The sequence below is a fragment of the Dicentrarchus labrax genome, unplaced genomic scaffold (assembly GCF_905237075.1).
Source record: "Dicentrarchus labrax unplaced genomic scaffold, dlabrax2021, whole genome shotgun sequence".
In the NCBI taxonomy this organism is placed as follows: domain Eukaryota; kingdom Metazoa; phylum Chordata; class Actinopteri; family Moronidae; genus Dicentrarchus; species Dicentrarchus labrax.
This window is the reverse complement of record NW_026136711.1, coordinates 30,036,674-30,059,558: the sequence shown is the minus strand read 5'-3', so window position 1 is coordinate 30,059,558 and position 22,885 is coordinate 30,036,674. Positions and strand designations below refer to the sequence as shown.

General features: G+C 40.0%; 2 protein-coding genes across 3 annotated transcripts in view; one reads left to right on the top strand and one right to left on the bottom strand.

Annotated features, from left to right (window-relative positions):
* Positions 1-1,990: 1,990 nt before the first annotated feature.
* trib3 (tribbles pseudokinase 3) lies at positions 1,991-8,142 on the top strand. Its single transcript, XM_051414705.1, has 4 exons — positions 1,991-2,620; positions 5,211-5,489; positions 5,656-5,948; positions 6,291-8,142. The coding sequence occupies exons 2-4, from the start codon at positions 5,211-5,213 to the stop codon at positions 6,781-6,783; spliced, it is 1,065 nt and encodes a 354-aa protein (XP_051270665.1). The 5' UTR covers positions 1,991-2,620; the 3' UTR covers positions 6,784-8,142.
* A 924-nt stretch (positions 8,143-9,066) lies between these two features.
* The window catches only part of atrip (ATR interacting protein), a 14,716-nt gene continuing 897 nt past the window's right edge, over positions 9,067-22,885 (bottom strand). The window contains exons 2-17 of one of the 2 annotated variants that reach the window (XM_051414703.1): positions 22,060-22,409; positions 20,882-20,964; positions 19,815-19,985; positions 19,613-19,725; positions 18,372-18,619; positions 17,402-17,507; positions 16,502-16,666; positions 14,862-15,120; positions 14,129-14,182; positions 13,766-13,947; positions 12,130-12,266; positions 11,902-11,993; positions 11,064-11,150; positions 10,891-10,969; positions 10,535-10,756; positions 9,067-10,236 (exon numbers count right to left, since the gene is read on the bottom strand). In XM_051414703.1, the coding sequence (XP_051270663.1) occupies positions 10,163-10,236; positions 10,535-10,756; positions 10,891-10,969; positions 11,064-11,150; positions 11,902-11,993; positions 12,130-12,266; positions 13,766-13,947; positions 14,129-14,182; positions 14,862-15,120; positions 16,502-16,666; positions 17,402-17,507; positions 18,372-18,619; positions 19,613-19,725; positions 19,815-19,985; positions 20,882-20,964; positions 22,060-22,408 (2,421 nt within the window). In that variant the 5' untranslated portion in view covers position 22,409 and the 3' untranslated portion in view covers positions 9,067-10,162. The remainder of the gene's footprint in view (positions 10,237-10,534; positions 10,757-10,890; positions 10,970-11,063; positions 11,151-11,901; positions 11,994-12,129; positions 12,267-13,765; positions 13,948-14,128; positions 14,183-14,861; positions 15,121-16,501; positions 16,667-17,401; positions 17,508-18,371; positions 18,620-19,612; positions 19,726-19,814; positions 19,986-20,881; positions 20,965-22,059; positions 22,410-22,885) is intronic. The other variant, XM_051414704.1, reaches the window with a different exon arrangement.

The following is a 22,885-nucleotide window of genomic DNA, read 5'->3' as shown; positions in this document are numbered from 1 at the left end:
CTGGTATAATTAACTTAATTAATGATTACATTGTTTGACTTAAAAAAATTGGTTTCAGGCTGGTTTCCTCAAACAGTTTGAGTTGAACTAACTCATCGGGTTTTACAGTGTAATAACTTCTTTCTAGGGCTGCAACTACATTATTGATTAATCTACTATCTATTTGATTGATTATTATGTTCATCATTTGGTCAATAAATCTAAATCCTTAAGATATTTAGCTTCATAAAGACAGTTGCAGTCTGTCTGGTGTTTCTACCTGATCGACTTCACTGGGGAATTTATATGAATGATGATATTTATTAATGGATCATTTAAGCACAGGTTTGGTTTGATCACAGTAAAGATAATTTAAACAAAGAGTCAAACAGTTCACATCGTTGTACGGATTAGGGTTGGGGGGAGACTCATTTATTGTTTATAAGTTCCTCATTTATTGGTAAATAATTGGTCATAATGTTAAGTTTACAGTTTCAAACACCACTTTTCTCCAGTGGTGTTATTACTTTTAATTTAATAGTTTGTTTAATCTTATTATAATATTCTTTTCCACTGATTTGTTTGCCCAAGTTTTCTTGCATTATAGCAAACTATGTAGGAAAGTTCTGCAGGATTCTGGGTAATAAATAGGCAAATCAAGGCCACTTTATTTGTGTAACACTCATACAGAGACTAGTCTAACATGTGTGAAGTAAATCATATTCAAATTGTGAAGGCACAACACCAAAGTGTGTGATGTAAAGCCGCAGTGCGTCGGTGTATAATGTAATGATGCTCCATATATAAAACAAGCAGCTGTTCTGTGCGTGTGCGTTCGTGTGTGTGTGTGTGTGTGTGTGTGTTGCAGCTGCTGACATCATCACTGTGCTGTCTCTGATATTTTTAACATATCCTCCTTCAGACTATTAACAGAAAGATACACTCGCTTTCTCCCAGTTGTCTCTGTTTAACATGGATAACTTACTACCAGAGGAATGTTTGTTGGTCTCTCACAGGAATGTTTTTGTTTGGTAGAAGTGTCATAAAATCTCAAATACTTTATTAGAAAACATAAAAACTTTGATTGTATGAAAGAACTTTGTGTAAAACTCCATTGTCTCTATCTTTCCAGGGCGTGTTCACTTGTGTTCATTGTGTAAACGTTGGTGGAAACTGAGTACTTAAGTATTGTCCTTAAGTACTTTACTGGAGTAAGTATTATACTTTTTACCCCAACACATTCATTTCATAACTTTAATTGATTGATTTAATGAATTAAATTTACTTTGCAGATTCAGATTCATATTAACAAATAAGTTATGATGTATTACTGAAGGTCAAAATAAAACAATATATACCTTTATACCTGTACTGTATATTTATAGCCCTATATTTAAATCCTATATTACCTTTAAATTACACTACTGTATATATTTGTTGTCCTGTGCAGTTACATTTATTTTTAAACCTGTAACCTGTGTAATGTTCCATATGAGTCACATCTGTATATAAAAAGGTGTATATAGTGTACTTTATTTATAACCCTTATTCTTATTTTTCACTTCCTTTTATATCTTGTATTTTTTCTGTTATATTAATGTGTGTTTTGTAATCTGTTGTGTTGTACCTGGAGCTGCTGTAGCAAGTGAGTTTCCCCACTGTGGGATCAATAAAGTCTATCTTATCTTATCTTAAGCTGCAGTATATAACTTGAATAAAACTAATGACTATAATCCCATAACACAATATAAATTATGATAAAGTACTTTCACTTTTGGTACTTCAGGTTATATTTAGATAATAATACTTTATACTTTTGAATGCAGGACTTTTACTTACATAACATTTCTGCATTGTGCAATAACTTATACTTAAACGTGCGCCTTTACTTTCAATAAAGACACATATCGAAACTCTCTCGTGGCTGTTTTCTGACGAATGATCGGCTCGGGATTGCAACATCGAGGCTCCGCCCACCGCGCTGGATGACGACACCGCGGGTGGGAACAACGTAACCAAACAGACCCTGAGTCAGTCCCGGTCCTCAGTCCGGCTGAAAGTTCTGGAGCAGAGCGGGGTCAGAGCAGACCGGAGTCCGGAGGGTCAGACTGGATCACAAAAACCACACCGACACACGGAAGGTTGCTGTACTTTAAACTCGGACAGGAGGACGGAAGGACTCGGTTTTACTCGGCTTTGTTCGCTTCAGCACCGGATACATATATATATATATATACTCATTTATTTAAAAAAAAACTAGTTTCATTTCTATTTTAAATCAGTAGTTTCGGTTTGTTTTGGGATGTTTTAACCGTGAGTTTGATTTCATTCAAACTGGAGAAGAAGCCGAACAACAGCTGACGACAGGTTGCGCAACACGACAATAATAAGGACACAAAGACGTCATCACCAGTTCTCCCAGTATCAGACCTGCTGGTTCCAGTCGGAGCTCAAACTTTAACAACAACAACAAAGCTTTGTATGTCTTCAGCAACTTCTGCTCCACAGACAGACAGAAAGACAGACAGACAGAGACCAGCAGCTCCACACTGACTCCACTGGGTTTCTACTGTACTGGATCTACTGGTTTCCTGTTCCAGCTGCAGTCCGGATCAGTCTGTCTGTGTGAACCAAGCACAAGGTAAGAAACTGACCCGAGAGCAGTGGTTGAAAATAAGACACTCAGTTACAGGTAAAGGTCGTTTTATTCAGAGTAAAGTAAAACTAGTGTAACCAGTAAAATGCAGTTGAACAGTATTCTGTCAGAGTTATATGACTGTTATTTTATATTGTATTACTTTTACTGATCCATTACAGCCTCCATATGTTGTCCAGGTGGAGCTCATTTTACTCCTTCATAAAGTTTCTGGTTGTTAAATGATCTGTTATTTTATGTTAAAGTAAACCGAGCTGCAGTAGAACAATATCTACCTCTGAGATGTGTACAAAGTACCTCAAAGTTCATTCTTGACCTTCTAACAAACAAAAAAGCAATTTGACTAATTGCTAGCCTTTTCTGGAGCTTTCAGCCTAACATATGGTCTTCATCAGCAGATGGAGTTTGCCCAGTTGTCATGGAGACGGGTCTGTTAGCATTTGAGCTGTAATGGTTTTAGCTTATAAGTTATTGATGTCCACGTTAGCTTTAAAGAGCCTGATCGATTTGATGAACATCGTGGTACAGTTGAGAGGTCTGGTAACAGAAAGTGGACATTGAGGGTTTTTTTTTTTTCAATTAAAGTCCTATTTCTATACTCTGGTTCTAAACTTTTTAAGTCAGTAAGGACGACTGACTCCATGACAACTGAGCAAACTGCATCCACTGATGAAGATGGGTAAAAAGCCCGGGACATCAGTAAGTGGACCTTTGAGGCTTATTTTAAAAACAGGGTCAAACTTATGAACAGATGAGCAGTGAGCAGAGAATGAGCCTCAGTAATGGAAGATATTCAGATTAAAGGATTAACATCTGAACTTCTGACTGAGCTCTGTGACTTTTTAACAAACGTTAAACCCGGCTGGTCCGGTCAATAATCCATCCCTGTTTACAAGTTAGTAAAACAAAATGTTGATTTTTCATATATTTCACAATACAAATATATAATAATAATAATACTGAGGCAACAAATAAATATGTAGTCATGGTTTTCAAAAAGATAGAGGTAAAGAAAGATGACATATTCTTCATTTAATTAACAAAGAAAGAAAAAAGCAAGAGAAAATACAAAAGAAAAACAACAACATAGAAAGTAATGTCAACATGTCAACTGTCCATGTTGACATCTTAGACACTCCCTAAACAGGTTTCCTCACTTTTTGAAGTTCTCCAGCCCGTCCTCTGTTTACGTTGGTATGAATAATACTTGTTAGTTGCAGCTCTTCTAATCTTTACGATGAGTCTGTAAAAATGCCACCAGAGGCTGATTTACGCTGAAAACAAAAGTGAAACGTCTCAGCGAGGCCTCCGACTGAATCAGACACAGGAAGAGAGATCAGTAACGTTCAGTACAGTCAAATGGAGTTCAAGTTTCACCGTATAAAAGTTCAGAAGAGTCTAATGTAATCTTGAATTCCTGAAAGAGCTGAAGAGATGACAGCAGCACAGATTCACTGTGTGTGTGTCACTGTGTGTGTGTGTCGGTGGATGACGTTGTCGCGGTGACGCTGTGACTCAGGGTGTTTCACCAGAGTAGCCAGCAGCAGGTTTCCACACTGCGTCACCACGGCAACCACAGGTTCAGAAAAACTTTATATAAAAAAAAAAAACACACACTCCCTCACTGTGTGTGTATGTGTGTGTGTGTGTGTGTGTGTGTGTGTGTGTGTGTGTAGAAGGTGTTGACTGTATTTAAAGCCTGTTTAAACTATAAACTGTTGTGCTCTGATGCAACGATCTGAAAGCTGAAGCGTCTGTCAGCTTACAGGAAGTTGCATCATGAAGCCTATAGACACGTTAACAGTGTAACATGTGAGCGGTAGAGACACAGAACACGGCGAGATGTGATACTAATAAAACTCCTCTTACTGTATGTGAAAATATTACTAAAGAGGGTTTGATTGGAGGGAAGAGGGCATGCTGTGATGTCCCCAGCAGAGGGCGCTGCAGTGCACAAATAAGAACCAGGAGTTGAACTAGTGTCCAATATAACTTACCTAACAAGTGTTAACTAGAACCAGCTATATCCCACAACTTCTCACTTAAATAAAGCTCTCATGCATACCTGAAATACACCTGAGCTATACCACATCTGCAGACTAAGAGCCGCTATAATCCATAGTTTTACAGCAATGTATGAAATGGTGAATGTAGTGGAGCTTTTAACAGCTAGAGATCAGTTCCCATCAGTTGGTAGAGACCATAATAAGAGGAAATAATGGACTTACATCCATCAGTCGGACACAAAAACGACTCCAAATGATGAGTTGCTGAATGTGTGAACGAGCAGCTGTTGGCGAACAACTTAAATATGTTGTGTCAAGGTTGTTTCCACTGTCGCCACACCCTTGACCAATCACAGCATGAAGTTGCTGTGTAAGTTACTTGTAACATTTCAGTTCTTTCTAAAGTTATTCAGAATATTGTTACTCAAACAGGAATTGTTTCATCAGAGAGAACTGGTTCTAGTGAAGCTTTCCACACATAAGCAGCTTTGAACGTCCCTGCAGCTGCTTCACAGTATGAAGTGTGTTAATTAACCGGATGTGATGTCACTTGTCTCCTCCAATCACAGATGAGCTTGGGCGCGTCTACAGCCAGGTCTCAGCGGTGTCTGAAGAGACTACTGGACGAACCCCAGGAGAATTTACCAAAATGTAAACTAGCCCGTCTGACTCTGCAACCTCTCGCCACCGGCCTGTCACCCTGCCTCAGCCCCAGAAACCCCGCCCCCAAGTCCACCCAGAGCGAATCCCCATCCAGAGTCGGGCCGTACCTCCTGTTGGAACGTTGCGAGGGGGAGGAGACTTACAGGGCCGAGCACGCACACACAAAGCAGCAATACACCTGCCAGGTAGCTCCGCCTACTGTATATATACTACAGATACTTCTGATCCTGTTGTTTAATGTTGAAAATACTACTTACTACTACTGATACTGATACTGCCAGTAATGTTGCTAATACTGCTGAAAAAAACTGAAGATATTCTAACCACTCTTTCCGGTTGCCATGGTTACAGGTGCTCCCTCTGCGTGGTTACCTGGAGCGTTTGGCTGCCTACAACCGGATTGGTCACCACGACAACATCTGCGGCCTGCTGGACGTGGTGATTGGCCAGGACAGCGTGTACGTCTTCCTGCCCGGGCACCACGGCGACATGCACGCGTACATGCGAAGCAGGAAGCGTCTGGGCGAGGAGGAGGCGGGGCATCTGTTCGCTCAGATCTTGAGCGCCGTGACGCACTGTCATCGCCATGGAGTCGTCCTGAGAGACCTGAAGCTCCGAAGGTTCGTCTTCACTGACAAACACAGGTGAGACTGACTGTTAATTCTACTCGTACTGCATAATACACAGACACGGAAGTGACTTTGGATACTGTAAAATACTACTAATACTGTCATTAACACTTAATACTGCTAAAAGTACTAACAATACTGCTGACACTTCTAGAAATACTGCTAAACTGACTATGGATACAACTTACATTGCTAATAACACACCAGTAGTATCAGCAGTATTAGTAGCAGTATCAATATAATTAGTAGTACCAGTGATATAGATGAATAATAATAATATAAATAACCACCATCACTACAGACAGGACTGCTGTCACTGCTGATGCTTTAACTGTGTGTGTGTTTTTCTTTCTGCAGGACTCGTCTCGCTCTCCTCGGCCTCAACGACTGCGTCCTCCTGCACGGTAACCATGACGACGACTCTCTGACGGACAGGCACGGCTGCCCCGCCTACGTCAGCCCCGAGCTGCTGACCAATGGGAAAGGTTCTTACTCGGGCCGCGCCGCAGACATCTGGAGCCTGGGCGTGTCCCTGTACACCATGTTGATTGGACGATACCCGTTTCAGGACACGCAGCCCGCCGCGCTGTTCGCCAAGATCCGCCGCGGGGCCTTCAGCCTGCCCGACTGGCTGTCACCGCAAGCCAAGTGTCTGATTGGCTGCATGCTGAGGAAGTCGCCCGCAGAGAGGCTGGAGGCGTCGGAGCTGCTGATGCACCCGTGGCTGACCAATCCCTACACGCCACACCGCAACACGCACAAGACGCATCAGAGCTCACAAAAAACACTACAGAGTAAACAAGAGGACGACGACCAGGTGGTGCCAACATGGACAGAGGAAAAACACTAACACACACCTTTTGTACTTCTATACTTGTGAGGACCCGCATTAATATATAATCCCATAACCATCACGACTAATTAACCCCAAACTTCACGCTAAACTTAACCTAAACCAGATTAAAACTGAGTCAGAACGTCTTCACTCCCTCAGCCAAAAACTCAAATTGGTCCTCGCAAAGATAGACACACAAGAGCACACACACACACACACACACACACACACACACACACACACACACACACACACACACACACACACTATAGAGACTGATCCTGGATTACTTGACCCGACCCTCACGTGCCTTCCTCTCACTGTGGCTGTGACTCCATGCAAGCTCCGCCTCCTCGGAAAGGGGGCGTGGTCTATGACACTGACCTCAACTAGAGGCCTGAATCTGCTCCCCGTCTTCCACGAGTACCTGACGCAAACCAGAACAAATGGTGTGTTCAGGTGCTATTTCGTGGAGAACTTCCCAGTGTTAAACTAAGGACTCATTATTGACATCCTGCAGGGGCAGTTTCATTGATACACTTCAACACCTGGTTACATGATCGATTCTGATTTAAGGAGTTGATGAAGACCACCTGAACACACCATTGGCTTTCAAAATGGACTTTAAGCAGCTTCATTCTCTCTGTCTTTACTCTTCCTGGTTGCTTTCTAGAGTTACAAGAGAAGGATCGGTCAGTGTTGGAAAGTCAACAAGCAGCAGAAATCTTTCTGGAAAACAGAAGTAATCAAAGAAATAAACACAAATTCAGCACAAACTCTGCATTCAGCTTCAGTCTGACTTTGAAAGATGAATGTCTCATCCTTTTCTGATGATCACCGTTTAATGGAAACTGAGTGTGTGTCTAAAAATATTTTCCAGGCCTGTTATCTCAGGATCAAAACTTTGTTTACTAATTTCCTCTAAATTCTGGTTATCTGGTGCTTTTAATTTACTCATATTATCATATTTAGATATAAATGAACTAATAGTTTTCTTGTGACATGATGTACTGTAATAATGATTATGTGCATGCTGGTTTATTCTGGGACACTTCAGGATCAACCATCACCCCAAAATAACAGCACAGTAAATTTGTGATCATGAGACAACTATTTCTCATACGTCTGCCTAACAGTATAATTCAATCTCAGGATTATATCTCATATTAGCACCCAGTGTTGAATCATAATAACAAAATAATTAAGTTGTAATCTTGAGATAACAGGACTAAAATTAATCCTGACATTTGTTTCCTTTGACGAAGGCTGACTGATCATGACCCGACAGATCTGCAGCCAATAGGATGCCTTCTGCTGAATGTGTCACTCAGGCCTCAGTTACAGTTGCAGAATAAATAAAAGACGTTTTACAAAGCTTTCTGGTCCGGAACTGGTTTTTGTTTGGTTTTAATTTAGGAAACATTGTATTATTGGTGTTATTTCCTGGAGTGTTTTTCTTGTGATTAAATGCTTTTAGATTTGACCTGCAGTGATCAGCCCTCAACCGGTTGTAGCGTGGCTCTCACTCTGTACCGCAACATGTCTGTAGACACAATAGTTAACTAACAAGGTATTTTCCCATTTGAGAAATACAATACTGATTTACAAGAGTAGCTATAGAGGGTTACAAGTATTGTGAATTATAAATGTATTAACTAAATATCGTGGATGAGCGAGAACACCCTTATCTGTACCTGTTCAACCAACTAAATAATCTGTATTCATATCACAGTCCATTCAGGATTTCACAGGCTTTTTTGGGATTGTTGTGGCCTAAAATGCCGGATTTTGAAGCATTGTTGTGAAGTTTTTAGGCATTATTTTGCAATGAAATTGCAGAAGAAAGTGAGCATTGCAAAAAGTTATTATTGTATAATTCGTAATTCATTTTGAATTCATGGCGACATAGCTGTACTCAGAATGGGCGAGACTAATTGGACATTGTTAATTTAAGCTTGAAATTGATGAGATTGATTGATCAGAAGGTTCTATATTTACTAAAAAACTGTTTTATAGAATTAAGCTTCAGAACAAGGTTTTTGATCACAAGCGTAAGAACTATAAATACAAGTTTTAAATATATATGTATATATGTAATATATGTAAGTACAAATATCGACACATTTTACTGTTTTACCAGATACTTGTTTTAGCTAAGTACTCAGTCAAGCCTGTTAAAAATGCATTAAAATAAACAAAGAAAATAAATAAATCATTAAAATGTGCCAATTGTAAATAAAAATGCTGGATATACGTTTTCACAAAATAAAAATTATAAATCATGAAAAAAAGGGAAAATTATGAATAAGTAAATTTTTTAATTAAAACACAGAATTCATGTTAAAGTGGTCTTTAACGTTATTCAGTGTACAAATGTGTCTCTATCATATTTCATTCCACAAGTCAATTTACTTTAACAGTTTACTTTATGGTCGCTAACACTGAAGGCTTCAAAATGAAAGCCTGACAGACAAACAGTACACAATGCAGGCAGCCATGTAACGACAGAGCTGGTGTCACATCAGAAAATTAAATGGTCTAAAGTGCCATTATGTTTTACTCAAGTCGACGGCAAAAACGCTTGTTGTCGTAAGTGCAATGAAACCCACCAGCGAGGAGATACTACAGGCAATTTACACCTGTTAGAAAAAGAAAATTTTAGAAATGCAATATCTTAAACTGCTGTGCCCACAGTCCAATACAAAAAGTGTGAAAATGACTACTTGCTGTTGACCGGGGCGTTATATACCGGACTATTCCTTGGCGAGGACCAGTAAGCTCCTGACGTCTCTACCGGTTGCTGGACAACTGCTAAGATGCAAAAAACAGTCTGGTACATAGCCACCGTAAAACAGCAGACAGACATTTTAAAGCTTTGGTTTTTGTGCAGATTAAACACACCCTAATATAAAATGTTAGTTAGGGAGTTTTAGAGGTGGCTGGTAGGCAGATTCTGTAACTAACTGCTTCCCCCCTCACTTCATATTTAACAGACAGATATGAGTGGTATTGTTCTTCTCGTCTAACCCTCTCACAATTCTTTCGATTTTACAAATTCTCTAACAAGTCTCTTCATAAATATGTTCATTCTGTTCTTAATTTATTCTTTTGCACAGTAATTAAGGATGAAGGAAAGAAATTACCTCCAAAACATGAACTCTGACAGCAGCAGTATTTCTCACCTCAATGTCTTATAGTTAAATCCCATCAGACAGCAGAATAAATTCTGTGACGCTGTCAGACTCTAATCATTCATTTCTCTCCATCATCCACTTAATTTACAGAAAAGTTGCCGTTCTGTCCTCGTCTCATTGTGAAATATCCAATCAACAGTCAGTAAACTGTCCTTCGTGTCTCCTCAATGTTCACTGGTGGAGTCAGAGGCAGCAGCAATTCATGAGCCAGCATCAGTGTCCATGTCATCAGTGTCGTCGCCCTCAGAGCGGCAGATCTCCTCCAACGCCATCTCTGACAGACAGGAAACAGGAAGCGGAAAACATGAGTTTATGAGCAATATATATATATAAAGAGTTAACTTTACCTTATAACTGGGTTGAATGATGACACTAGGATTGTACTACATGTATAATCCTATAGAAAGAATGATTGTGTTTATTTTGTAAATTTCCTTTATTACACTCTCCTTTTGTTGGTGGTTTCTTATCTAGCCATTTCTTTTTTACTATTAACATTTTCTCAGCATTTCACATCATTAAAGATTGCGTAAGTATAAAGGTGTGTGTGTGTGTGTGTGTGTGTGTGTGACCCTCGCTCTCGCTCAGCTCTGGGATCTTCCTCAGCGTGTCTCGTACAGCGGGGATCACCTGGTCGTACATGTGCAGCAGTGGCCTGCAGCTCTCTGAGAAGCTGCCGTGATGCAGCAGCAGCCAGTGCAGCAGCAGTAGACACTCTCTGAGAAGAGATGCCGCTGGGCTACGCCACCATGGCAACGAAGGGGCGGGGCACTGCTGGGGGGGCGGGGCCTGGCCTGAGGGCAAAACCAAAAAACTCTGAGTGGGAATCAATCATTTTAGAGACAGATTGTTGGGTGTTGTGGCAAGTTTTAAGAATGGAACGGTGAATATTAGCAGCCTGGTGTTTTAAATCTGAAATGTGACTGACCTGTTGAGTCCGTCGGCTCCTGAGAACCACGAAGATCCAACCACTGACGATGGAAAACAATCACCACTGTCTGAACCAACTGAGAGAGCGAAACAGACAGAGTTTTGTGAAGAAAGGTGCAACACAAACTTTAGTATCACTATATTAAGAGACAGAGGGTCAGAGAGTTTTACCTCAGTGTGACACTGACAGGTGCTGTGCTGGTTTGTGGTCCAGCTCTCTACTCTCTGAGTCATCAGTCTGTTCAGCAAACGAACCACCTGAGGCACAAAAACAACAATGGCCAAAATAAAAGAACTGTAGGTTCTCAAATAAAAGCTTTATTCAAATAAACAAACAGCAAAAAGGATCTGTCTGACATTATACCAGCAACAATACACCTTTCACTACAGCTTCAATGTCGATATCTGTAGAATGTCACAGACAAGAAAATAAATCAGCAATCAAATGCAAAGCATGGATGTGTGGCATACATGCTGTGGAAGGATGCCAGCTAAAAGGAGAGAGCAATAGTAAGCACAGCCAGCTGTTACAGCCTGGGGCAGTGAATTAAATCAACTGATGACCCTCAAGCTGCTGAGGTTGGTCCAGGACAACCCACTACACACAGAGGAAGGGACGTCACAGTGCTTCAAATTAATGTTCATTTCCAAAACAGATATTTAGGACCACTTTACGCAGTGACTGGTATGTGGGTTTCACACAACAACGTCTGTCACTTTTCACAACACCATGAATTTCTTCAAAGATTCAGACTACAAAGACACAGACAGTTGTTGGAGAGAGATCGGGGAGGCAGTGGGATACAGCTCGAAGGAGGCTAAGTACATGTAGAGATTCAGAACAGGTAGAGGTCTCACTTTAGATGTGGTCAGACCACACAAAACAGTTTGTTTGAAACGTAGTAAGACCTTAACCCTGCTGTTATTCACCTCAATCTCCTGTAAGATGTTGTAGTCAGTATTTAATAGCTGATGTGTGTGTGTGTGTGTGTGTGTGTGTGTGTGTTACCTGCAGGTCCAGCAGAATCCAGTCTGTGTGTGTTGCCTGGTTGTCTGTTCTGTTTCTGATGAACTGGAACAACTTCAGGAAAACACACGGGTCTAAAGAAAACAAAAACAAAATCAAACTAAATCAAACAACTGAGTTAATATTTGAAGGAAAATATTAAAACATTAAATAGAAAAATGAGTTACAGTCACTGCAGTAACAGTGCTGTGGCAGAAGGCGGAGCCTCACCGTGCTGGGAGCAGAGCTGCTGAGCCAGTGTCTGGTGGTCAGACATGGACGTAAGGACAGACACACACTCTGAAACTGTCTGCAACCTGCTGTCTGCTGACAAACACACACACACCACCTGCAACACACACTGCAACCTGAGAGAGAGAGAGGGAGGGAGAGAGAGAGAGGGGGAAAAGTCAACACTCTGTAACTCCTCTGCAGTCAGAGGCTGACTTCATCCTTCAACCAGCCCCAGAGTATGTGTGTGTGTGTGTGTGTGTGTGTGTGTGTGTGTGTGTGTGTGTGTGTGTGTGTGTGTGTGTGTGTGTGTGAGAGAGAGGTGACCAGTGTAAAATAATAAATTACTAGTCAACACTGAAAGGATCTGTTTATCTCTCAATGTCTTTTTGTTTCTGGACTGCTGGTCAGACTGAACCACTTTGGATGCTGAAAACTAAAGAGAGACATTTGTCATTAGTTTGGACCGATTAAGATATTTCAGACAGATAATGATAGTGGTATGCAAATGAAAACTAACGATGACAAACAAGGACGTTGATGACAAATTTGCAGATATTTATTTTGGTGATATTTGCATTATGAAAAGCCATAAAATTTCTCTTTGCTCTGTGATAGCAGAAAACAACCACTTGATAACCAGGGGCAGATGTAGAGGGGAGGCATTAATGCTGTCAAAATGAACAAATATAATTTAATGATCTGTTATGGCCACATTTTAGACCAATACTAATAACTGATACTGAAGAAAAGTGAAATTTGTGACATAAATTTAAATTCATTTTTTATAGAAATCAGCAGTTTATTTACAGAAACTTCTCTGCTTCACCTCTGCCAGCTCTTCTACTCTGTTATGTCACATGACTGTAACTCACTGCAGGTAGTTTACTGTCAGACATTACATAACCACTAACAGTCAGTAGAAAAGTCATAAACACACACACACACACACCCAGCTCAGCCACTCCTCTAGCTCCAGTATTGCTCCCAGGTGAGTGTTGCATCATATATATATGAGAGAGAGAGAGAGAGAGAGAGGGAGAGAGAGGGAGAGAGAGAGAGAGAGAGAGAGAGAGAGAGAGAGAGAGAGAGAGAGTGTGTATGTGTGTATGTGTTTCTCAACACCTTTTAGGCAGCTCAAACAAATTAAAAACACAAACGTGGCAAACCTGTGAATTTATCATTAACTCCTGGACTAAAAAAGTCTGTCAGTCTCTCTTCAGCTTCCGCTTTCATCATCATTATGGGTATCATTTGTACTTAATTCTCGACTTAATAATATATTATAATACATTGCCAATTACTATTACTATTATTATTATTATTATTATTATTATTATTATTATTATTATGTGTTGTGACTTTCAATAAAGTATTCAAACTAAAGTTCAATTCATGTTCATCCACTGGCAAAAATCTGTTGTCACATATGATCAGATCTTGTGGGACATATTTCCATTTAAATCTGGTCACCATACAGTTATATACAAAATCTATGAGGCCGACTGTGACCTTTAACCTCCTGACTGCTGGTTGTTGGTAATGATGTGGACTATGAAACTGATCTCTCTCTCTTAACTGAATGAATGTATAACAAAAACAGCTTTGTTGTAGTGACACCTTTCAGTGTGTGTACCTGTCAGTGTGCGTTTGTGGTGTCCTCTCAATTAGGACACACAGAGTCTTCATTGCATTGAGAACAAGCTCCTCCTTCTGTGAGCTGTCGCCGTCGCCTAGTCCGGCTTCACACAGCCGCAACACTGACTGCAGCAAGGCATTCTGGGAGCACAGACCCACACCTGCAGCAGAGCACTCAGCCTAGAAACAGAAGGAGGGGGGGGGGATTTATTTAGGAAATGTTTTTTCTTTAAGGTAAAATGTAACTGAAAAATCTTTGACAAATCAGGTCAGAAAATGACAAATATTATGTTCATTATGTTATTTTGAATTCAATTTAAAGTGGAGGAGTGTGTGTGTGTGTGTGTATTTCTGTGTGTACCTTTTTGTCTGTAACTCTGTTCTGACTTTCCTTCAACAACACAGCCTTGACCGCCTGGGAGCATCACAAAGGTCAAAGGTCAGAAAATATAACAATCAGATGATCACTAGCTCTATACATGAACACTTGAACATTACTAAGATTCATTCAGATCAAACTTTATTGATCCTGTTGTATTCATCTTTTTTTTCCAGTCTGAAAACAATGTGATTCAGCATTTATCAAAATCTCAGTTTAGCGTGTATGTTCGAGCAGGATTTTCTAACATTACAACTAATTTGGAGGTCAACTGAGGTCCAGTAACTCCCAGAAGTGAGATGGGGACACTTAAATCCCAATGCACATTAACTGAGAATAGACTTTTCATTGAAGTAGGAGACATCTTGTGTCTAGTTGTTAAACTAACAATGTTGTTTATATAGCATTTTTATGGATTGTGGATTTTCCACTGAGGGAGGAGTAAATGCAATTTTAAGAATTCTTAATGAGAGAACTGAACTTTGTTTGTGGAAAAAAGAAAATATTTTTATTATATCTTAAAACATGTCTGAAGGAAACCTTTAAACATGCAGAACAATTAAATTGCTCAGTGTGAACTGTGATTTCAGCAAGGATACTTATACTGGGTGGACAAATTTAAAAAAAGGCTACAGATGAAATAGTGATGGAGTTGTAATTAACAGAGCAAACACAATATTCTCTGATGTCTCTTTGGTATCTGCTGGGTCATTACCTCGTCACTGTGGGCGAGCACCAGGTAGAGGAGCCTCAGAGCAGCCAAACCAGTGTCCTCCATGCTGAAACCAGTTAAATCAGCCTCCTCCAGTCTCCCTAGTCCAGCAGTGGGAGCAGCATGGCCTGCTGGGAGCGAGGTGGCAGCAGCAGAGTTTGAACCACCAGCAGACGTGGAACTTAGAGTGTCCAGAGCCTGACAGAGGCGAGACAGGTGAAGGTCCAACAGAGGGAGGATGAGGACAGCTCCAGGACACGACCTACACACACACACACAAACATAAAAAAATTATATTTTTTTAATCTTGTGTTTAGATGCATGTTAGTTCGCTAAATGCTATCCATACTGAACAACGCCCACCACCCTCTGCACAACACCTTCACAGGCAGAGGAGTGTGTTCAGTGGCAGACTGCAGACCAATCCAGCTCCACCAACAGACTCAAAAACTCTTTCGTCCCCCTGGCCATCAGACTGTACAACAGCTCTTAGTCAAGGCAGGGAGGACAATATACAATAGACAATAGACAATGGACAATTTCTACCTTCTTTTGCACATCCATTTGCACTGTTTTACTCCCACTTGCACTCCACTACTGTGTTTTAAGTTAATTTTATTTTTTAATGTATGTAATGTATGTCTTGTATGCTACTGGATACTTGAATACTTGAATTTCCCTTGGGATAAATAAAGTATCTATCTATCTATCTATCTATCTATCTATCTATCTTGCCATAACAAATGATCGAATAACTGCCAATTAACAAATAAGCTGCTTGAATGGTGGCAAAAAATGGCTTGTAATAAACATATGATCATATTTCATGGACACCCCTTACCTGAAATAATGCTCTCCTCTGTAAAACATTAAAAACCAAACAAAACATTGAAAATGGATGTCCCGAGCAACATTATATGGTTTATGGTTTAAAAGCACACTACTTCCACATGTCACCGCCCTAAAGACTTTGGATTGATTCTTCAATGCAGGTATCTTTTAAACTCTGTAATTGTTTCTACCCAGTTCAACAATGAAAGTTGACTCTCTATTGAACAAAGCATTTAGAGACTTGCTTGTGAGTTTAGTATAAGTGGTTCTGAAACTTAAGGCTTGGCGCGATCAAGGATTTTGATTCTTATTTCTTCCATTTGTATGAAAAAATTTAACAAAATAGTAGTTAATGGAAATGCTTTTTAATGGTGAAAAGTCTATAGAAATATACAGTATTAAAAAAGCCTTAGCCTGCCCTTAAGGCACCCACTGAATCATGTTTGTGTTGTTTTTAAGTTGCTACTTCAGTGTAAAGACAGTATTTCAAAGTAATTATGTGGCATACAGGCTTACAGAATGTGCTAGCTGATATATCAGTGAGAAAACACAGCATACAGTTCACAGGGACTCTGTAAATATTTGGTAATTATCTACATTAACACAGTTAATTGGTGGTGATAAATTGTGTTTTGACATGTGGGTGTTTTGGTGCTGCAGTTATATCATTTGGCCACAAGAGGGCTCTATTGTCCACATAACTGTTCAGGTGTAACTGTGTTTTGTTGTTCTGGATTCTTCAGTGAGCAGCAGATATCACAGTTAGTAAAGGTTCAGCTGAGCAGCTGTAATATCTCAGTCCATCAGTCTACCTTTTGTTTCTGCTAGTGGCTGCAGCTTCTGGTCGGCTCTGACTCAGCATGTTGAGTCCAGTTACAGCAAGACTCTGGACCGGACTGAGAGCAGCTCTGGGAGCTCCACCTTCACCGCCACCGACTGCAGCATCAGAGTGGATGAGAAAACCTGCTGACAGGCTGCTGAAATCATGACATACAACACAACATCACATCAGTTAGTCTTTTATAACAGTTCAGCTCCTTTGTGTTTGAACTGTAATGGTTCTACTAGTAGTACGACAACCACCACTGTAGTTGAAACTATGATTACTACTACTCAAGTCAAACTCATATCACAAGGGTTAATGACAACGTCCTTACAAATGACAAGAGGTTTTTCTTAATATTTGTGTTTTGGTGGATTTGGTGACACCAAGCGGTGACTGAAATGAGGTTGATGCATTAAGTGACTTCTGTTAGATACAGTTGATGCTGAAGTGATCATAATCCATAACATCTGATTCATAGTATTGTGTTATTATTGTCCTATAAGATGTTTTTCAGAGCGTTGTAGACAAGAAGAATCTGGTGTGTTAGTTTTAGAAACAAACTTAAGGATCCTGTCACACAGCACTTAAATTTATTAAGTCAGGGTAACTTTCAATGAGCATGAATCCTCTTTTGATTGATCTCTTTGCAACTGTGCTGCTTCACTGAAGGAGCTGGGGGTTAAATGCCTTACTCAAGGGCAATCAGGAGTGATAATGAGGGAGGAGTACGTGATGCTTTTTCACCCCCTGACCCAGATTTGATCTGCCACTCCAGACATTGAACCGATATCTGTTTCTCTCTGAAGTTACTGCTGCAGACACTTTCCTAATACAGCACTGTATTAAGTCAGTGTTATATGTCATGGTTACAGTGATGGGTGTTTACCTGGATGTCAGGTTGATGTCAGTCAGACTCATAGACAGCAGGTGAGAGAGGCCAAGGCTACTAGGAGACAACGGCTGCTGCAACAACAACCCGAGCAGGACGCCACCTGAAGGACAAAACACACACACATACAAAGATTTTTTTTAAAAGTCCTAGATATTATGATTTTTGGTCCCAGAAACACTGTCCCACATTTCCCATAATGCAGCTTAATATTGTCTTTCATTGGACTCTCCTTGCTTAGAAAATGCTTTTTAAATATTCTAAGTCAAGTCAAGTGAGTTTACCACAGTTGACCAAAGTGCTTTACACTTTAAAAAGGGGAAGAAGTACAGAGATTGACAAAAAGACATAACGAATTTAGACTCCATGCTGCCAGTTTATAACTCAGGTTTTCTGTCAAATGAAATCATCCTGAGCGACAGATGACATTAAACAACTGTTTTCACAGGCTGAGCAGTACTGACTGACCTTTATGTCTAAAATATGATGTAATGACTCTCCACTGCTGTCAGAACGGTGTTATCACCAGATATAATTATGTACAAACACTCCAGCGTGATGTTAGGAAGGTTTAATATCTGTCTGAACTGTTATGTTAAGATTGAAACTTTTTGTTCCTGTAGATGAAGACGAAGTGTTGTTCTGTTTTTGACCTGATAGACTGATCCAGTATCAGTTCCTGGTTACAGAGAACACTGAGCAGATTACAGGGTAGAGGGAAAACTCACAGGTGTTCTTCTGTGTGGAGCAGGAACAGTTTTCTTTACTCATCAGTGTCAAACAGTACATTTAACTTTGGTTAATATTTAAATCCTGCGTACTTGTAATGTAATTAATGGATAAATAAACCAAATAAAGCTTTGTGTGCTATTTATATCTTTATTATTTTTATTTAACTGTGTTGCAGGATATTTATTTCCATAAAGCCTCTAAGGAAACGGTACTGCAGACTGACAGACAGACTGACCTCGGGGCTGCAGGTGTGCAGGTCTGACAGACAGGAAGGGGTCTGGACGGGACACCTCCTGTCTGTCATCAGATCTGCTGCCAGACGACCCTCTGTTTCCACCATCTCTCCGTGTCTTCACTGGAGTTGTTCTGCACGGTAAGTGGGCCCCAAACGTCTCCTTGGTGATGAAACCATTTCCTGTTGGAGAAGAGGAGCTGCTGCCGCTCCCATGATGCAACTGGGCGAGACTGCTCAGCACTTTAGGACTGAGACGAGAAAAATAAATAAATTAATAAAAAAAAAAGACAGAATGTGTTTATTCTGGATGAAAAGACTTTTTCCCATAAACTCAAATTATGAAAGAACAATCCCCAGAAAAATTACTTGTTCCACTATCACAATTTGATTAATTTGGTCCTTTAAGTCTAGAAGAGCTGCATGATTAAATCATTTTAATGCCCATTTATATAAGTGGAGGACTCGGCCAGCAGAAGTCTCTGGTGTGCATGCTCTACGGGCCACTGCAGCCTACAGTATGCATTCATCCAGGTAATTTCTGCAGATAGTCGCTTCTTTGGCTTCATGCACCACTGAGCAACTTTCAGTGAGTGGAGCCCCGCCTCCAATGCTGTATTCATTTTGTCCTCAATATATCCACGGTCACAGTGTCCAACTGTTCCACTACAGTGTGCTCTTTAAAATCTTCAAGTGTCTTGTTTTGTCCAACTAACAGTTCAAAACTCAACGCTACAACAGCCTCAGCAGATATTCACCATGTCAACTGACATCTGCAAATAAAATGGCATTCACCGATATTAATGGCCGATGTTTATCTGTTGTGTCACATCAATGTTGTGACATTGCTGTTTACACATTGTGTTGTGGGTAATTTCCAACTTGGATATTGGAAAAATAATCACCTCCATTTTGCAGCACGAGCACACAAATACTGATGTGCTCCATGCAGAAACACGGACAGTGAGCGGCTCTACATCTCACATCTTGGATGAGAACAGAAATAGACTGAGCTGCAACAAGGCAGACTTCTTATTTGTAGATTTGATATTTGCCCTGGCACAAAATAATAAAAAACTAAATATCTGAATTGGCCAAATTGTTCTTTTAAACATCCGTATTGGCCCAGAATTTCCCAGTCTGTGCGTCCGTAATATTCAGTTTACAGAGATATAAAATAGAGTAATATAACATAAAACGTTTAACTGATTATCAAGTCTTTTGTTAGTACTATTTATACTGACCTGTTTCTACGCAGTGGGGAGGCCATCTTATTTCTGTCTGAACTGTGCAGTTTGGTCTTTATCTCATTGATCTCTGCTTCTTTAAACTGCAGCTCTGACTGCAAAGATTGAACCTGAACATAGACAACATGTCATTATATGTTATTCTGAGGATTATATGTACTCTATGTACTGTATACGTTTGTGTGTTTCAGTTTCTCACCTTCTTGTTGAGCTCCTTCTCCCTCTCGCTCTGCTCTCTCTGTCTCTGAGTCTCCAGCAGGATCTGGTTCTGTCTCTGGGCCTCCTTCTCCTGCTGAGCACCTTTCAGAGAGTCCCTCAGAACCCGGATCTCCCCGCTCTTCAACACAATCTCTTCCTCCACCTCCTTCAGCTAATAACATACACATTCATTAGGATATATTATTTATCCAGAGTCTGTTCTCAGGTTGTACAAGTCACTCCTAAATTGGTAAATGTCAAATACTTTGATGTACTAAAAAGCTGACATCAAATGTCTAGTCAGAACAATATTTCAAAACAATATTCTTAAAAAGAGAGATCAAATTTAGAAACTGTACTGGTTATTTATTTATTCAAAAACCCTTTAAAAAGCAGTGGCACACCAGTGGACCAGTCATTTCAAACTCATGCTGTGCAGCCAAACATTGTTTGAACTCACAGTGCTTTATTTTAAATTCTAGTAGAAATACCACAACGTTTGAAAAAATACCAACAATGTCAGGCTGAACTTTGGGGAAATGTGCAAATGAAGCATGTAGAAAATGTCCATCTGATGAAATGGTGCAAATGTCACATAGCTTCTATGAAGAGTTGTAGCAATCTGATACAGAACATACTGTATAGGATAGTGTCACACAGTGAGGAAAAATGTGATCCTTAAAGCTACTTAAGGGGAAATACTGTATGTTAAAAAGGTTAACATGGCAAGTGCACATTAATAAACATTGCTGTACTGTATGTGCCAGATGTAGCCATGTTATTAGTCATTCGTCGTCCCTGAACATATCTAATTAAATAAAGCCACTTTCCAAAAAGCCCTGCTTAACAAAAATTTGAAGTGATACAAAACAATGAAAATTTATTCATGTGAAAATCTCTCATGCAAATGGAATATTGAAGGCGCTGTTATGGCTCTCTGCACTGATTATGTAGTCCTGTTCACTGTGCTGATCTTCCAGTATGATTGGTTTTAAACTTGCTCTGTTGATCTTGTGTCTGTAGGATGTTTTTAAGCTTTATATAAAGTGAGAAATCGAAGAGTCTCACCTTCCTCTTTAGCTCTGCATGCTGAGCCTCCAGCAGACCGTAGGAGTCCTCTCTGTCTGACCCAAAGTGCTGCTGCTTGTTACCTGAACGGAAAACAACAGAGCTTTTGTCAACATGTTCAACACACAACATTTACTGCGTTCGCTGTTTGACCTCCACTTTGACATCTGCTTGTTAAAGAACACTGCAGTGGTTGTGTAGGTTTTAACACAGTCATGGAGCAGAGGTGTATCTATACATCTGGGTGCAGTGTACAATAATGCAGAAATATGCACAGATTCCCCACCTGACAGTATGTGCATGCAACACACAACGAGTGACAAGACAAATGGATTTATAAACTTATTAGATACTCAGTTTCTTATTTATTTATCTTTCTATTTCTGTATTTTCTCTACATTTATGGACTCATACAACTGCATTCAAGGTATGACACTTTCACCTTCAACAAGTTTACACCTGCATTCAGGTATGGATCTTGGTTGTGCTTATGTTGCTACGCTTATGTAAATGTCACTTTAGAGAAAGTTACTCCAACCAAGCTCAGACATTTATTGTTTATCTTTAGTATTTTTTTTATGGAGATTCTCAAATTAAATTTATCACTTTCATTTCTGCTTTTTAAAATTTACAAGAAATTGGAAACGTTTGTGTTTGTGAATTCTATCTCTGAAAGGACACAAAACCATTATCTGTGCCAAACACAAATTGGCTCTTGGTCACAGACAGAGGAACAGACTCTCTGTACCAGACAATGAGCCAAAACATTGTACTTTTCTTATTGTGATAAAGAAGAAATTTAACAGGATCAGATGAGATATAATTCACAGTTACAATATTTTGGACTCACCACCTGGACAGATACATTTGCATGTGTTTTCACACTTATTGTTAAATGATATTTAAAGACATGGAGAAATAAATTAGTAATCTTTTACTCTCAAGGTTTATTTTCGCTGTATCTTCAGTCTACAACTGCCTGGAAGGAAAGAAATCTAAGTAGGAAACAATCTGATAAATGATTTAGAAAATTCAGCAGGAATTTAAAAGACATAACATAATGCACATAGTGAAATTAAATATGCAAACCCACCAGGTTAGGTTTCTTAAATATGAACATATTTTGGCCAAACAGAAGAAAAAACTTTCAGTTGTGTTCAGTCCTGCTCTGAACTCACCGAGAGGCTCTCTGCTTGGTATCCCAGCATTCCCTCTGTTGCTGCTACTGAACCTAAACGTGTTCTCTCTGCTCTGATTGTTTGTGGCTCTGCTCACAGATTTGCTCTGCCCTGCAGCCCAGGATGGCCCGCTGGAAAGTTCCACTGGTTTAACTCCTGGTTTAGATCCTGGTTTAGATCCAAGCCCAGATGCAGCAGTTGAGGTGAAGGCCTGTGAGGCGATGACATCAATCTCATCCAAGTCGTCCTGGGTGAAGTCCTCGTCGTCTCCGAATGGGTCATCAAAGGCCATCGCTGTGGCTACATCCTGGTTCAGACCTCGTAGACGCTTGGTGGGGGGGCAGTTCATGCTGTGGGGAAAGAGACAGACAGGTTAACGAGGCCAGCTACAAAGAACTGTTGTGACATCGGGGGCCGGTATGCATAAAGCCACTCAAGATCAAAATTTGGTTTTAATTGCGTCCAAGAACATCATTTTACTCATCTTCTTAGGATAACTGCCATGCATAAATGTTATGGCTTGCCCACCACATTATTTCAGAGAGCTGCAGAGGTGTCTTAGGAGGGACTCAATTTAATTTAAATTTAGGAATGACAGGTGGCAGCATTACAGCCCAGAAGCAAAGGACACACGTTCTCTATATTCTGGAAACATATAAAAAGAGACAAAGTCTGTGACAATACACTCAGACAACATAAAAAAAAGATTAAACCAGCCGATTCATAACATGATTTAAATTCAATACAATCAAACACTCACAAGTTAGTGTGACATTCACTTAAACCACATCAGTATACTTTTATAACAACCCACCACTGAATAAGG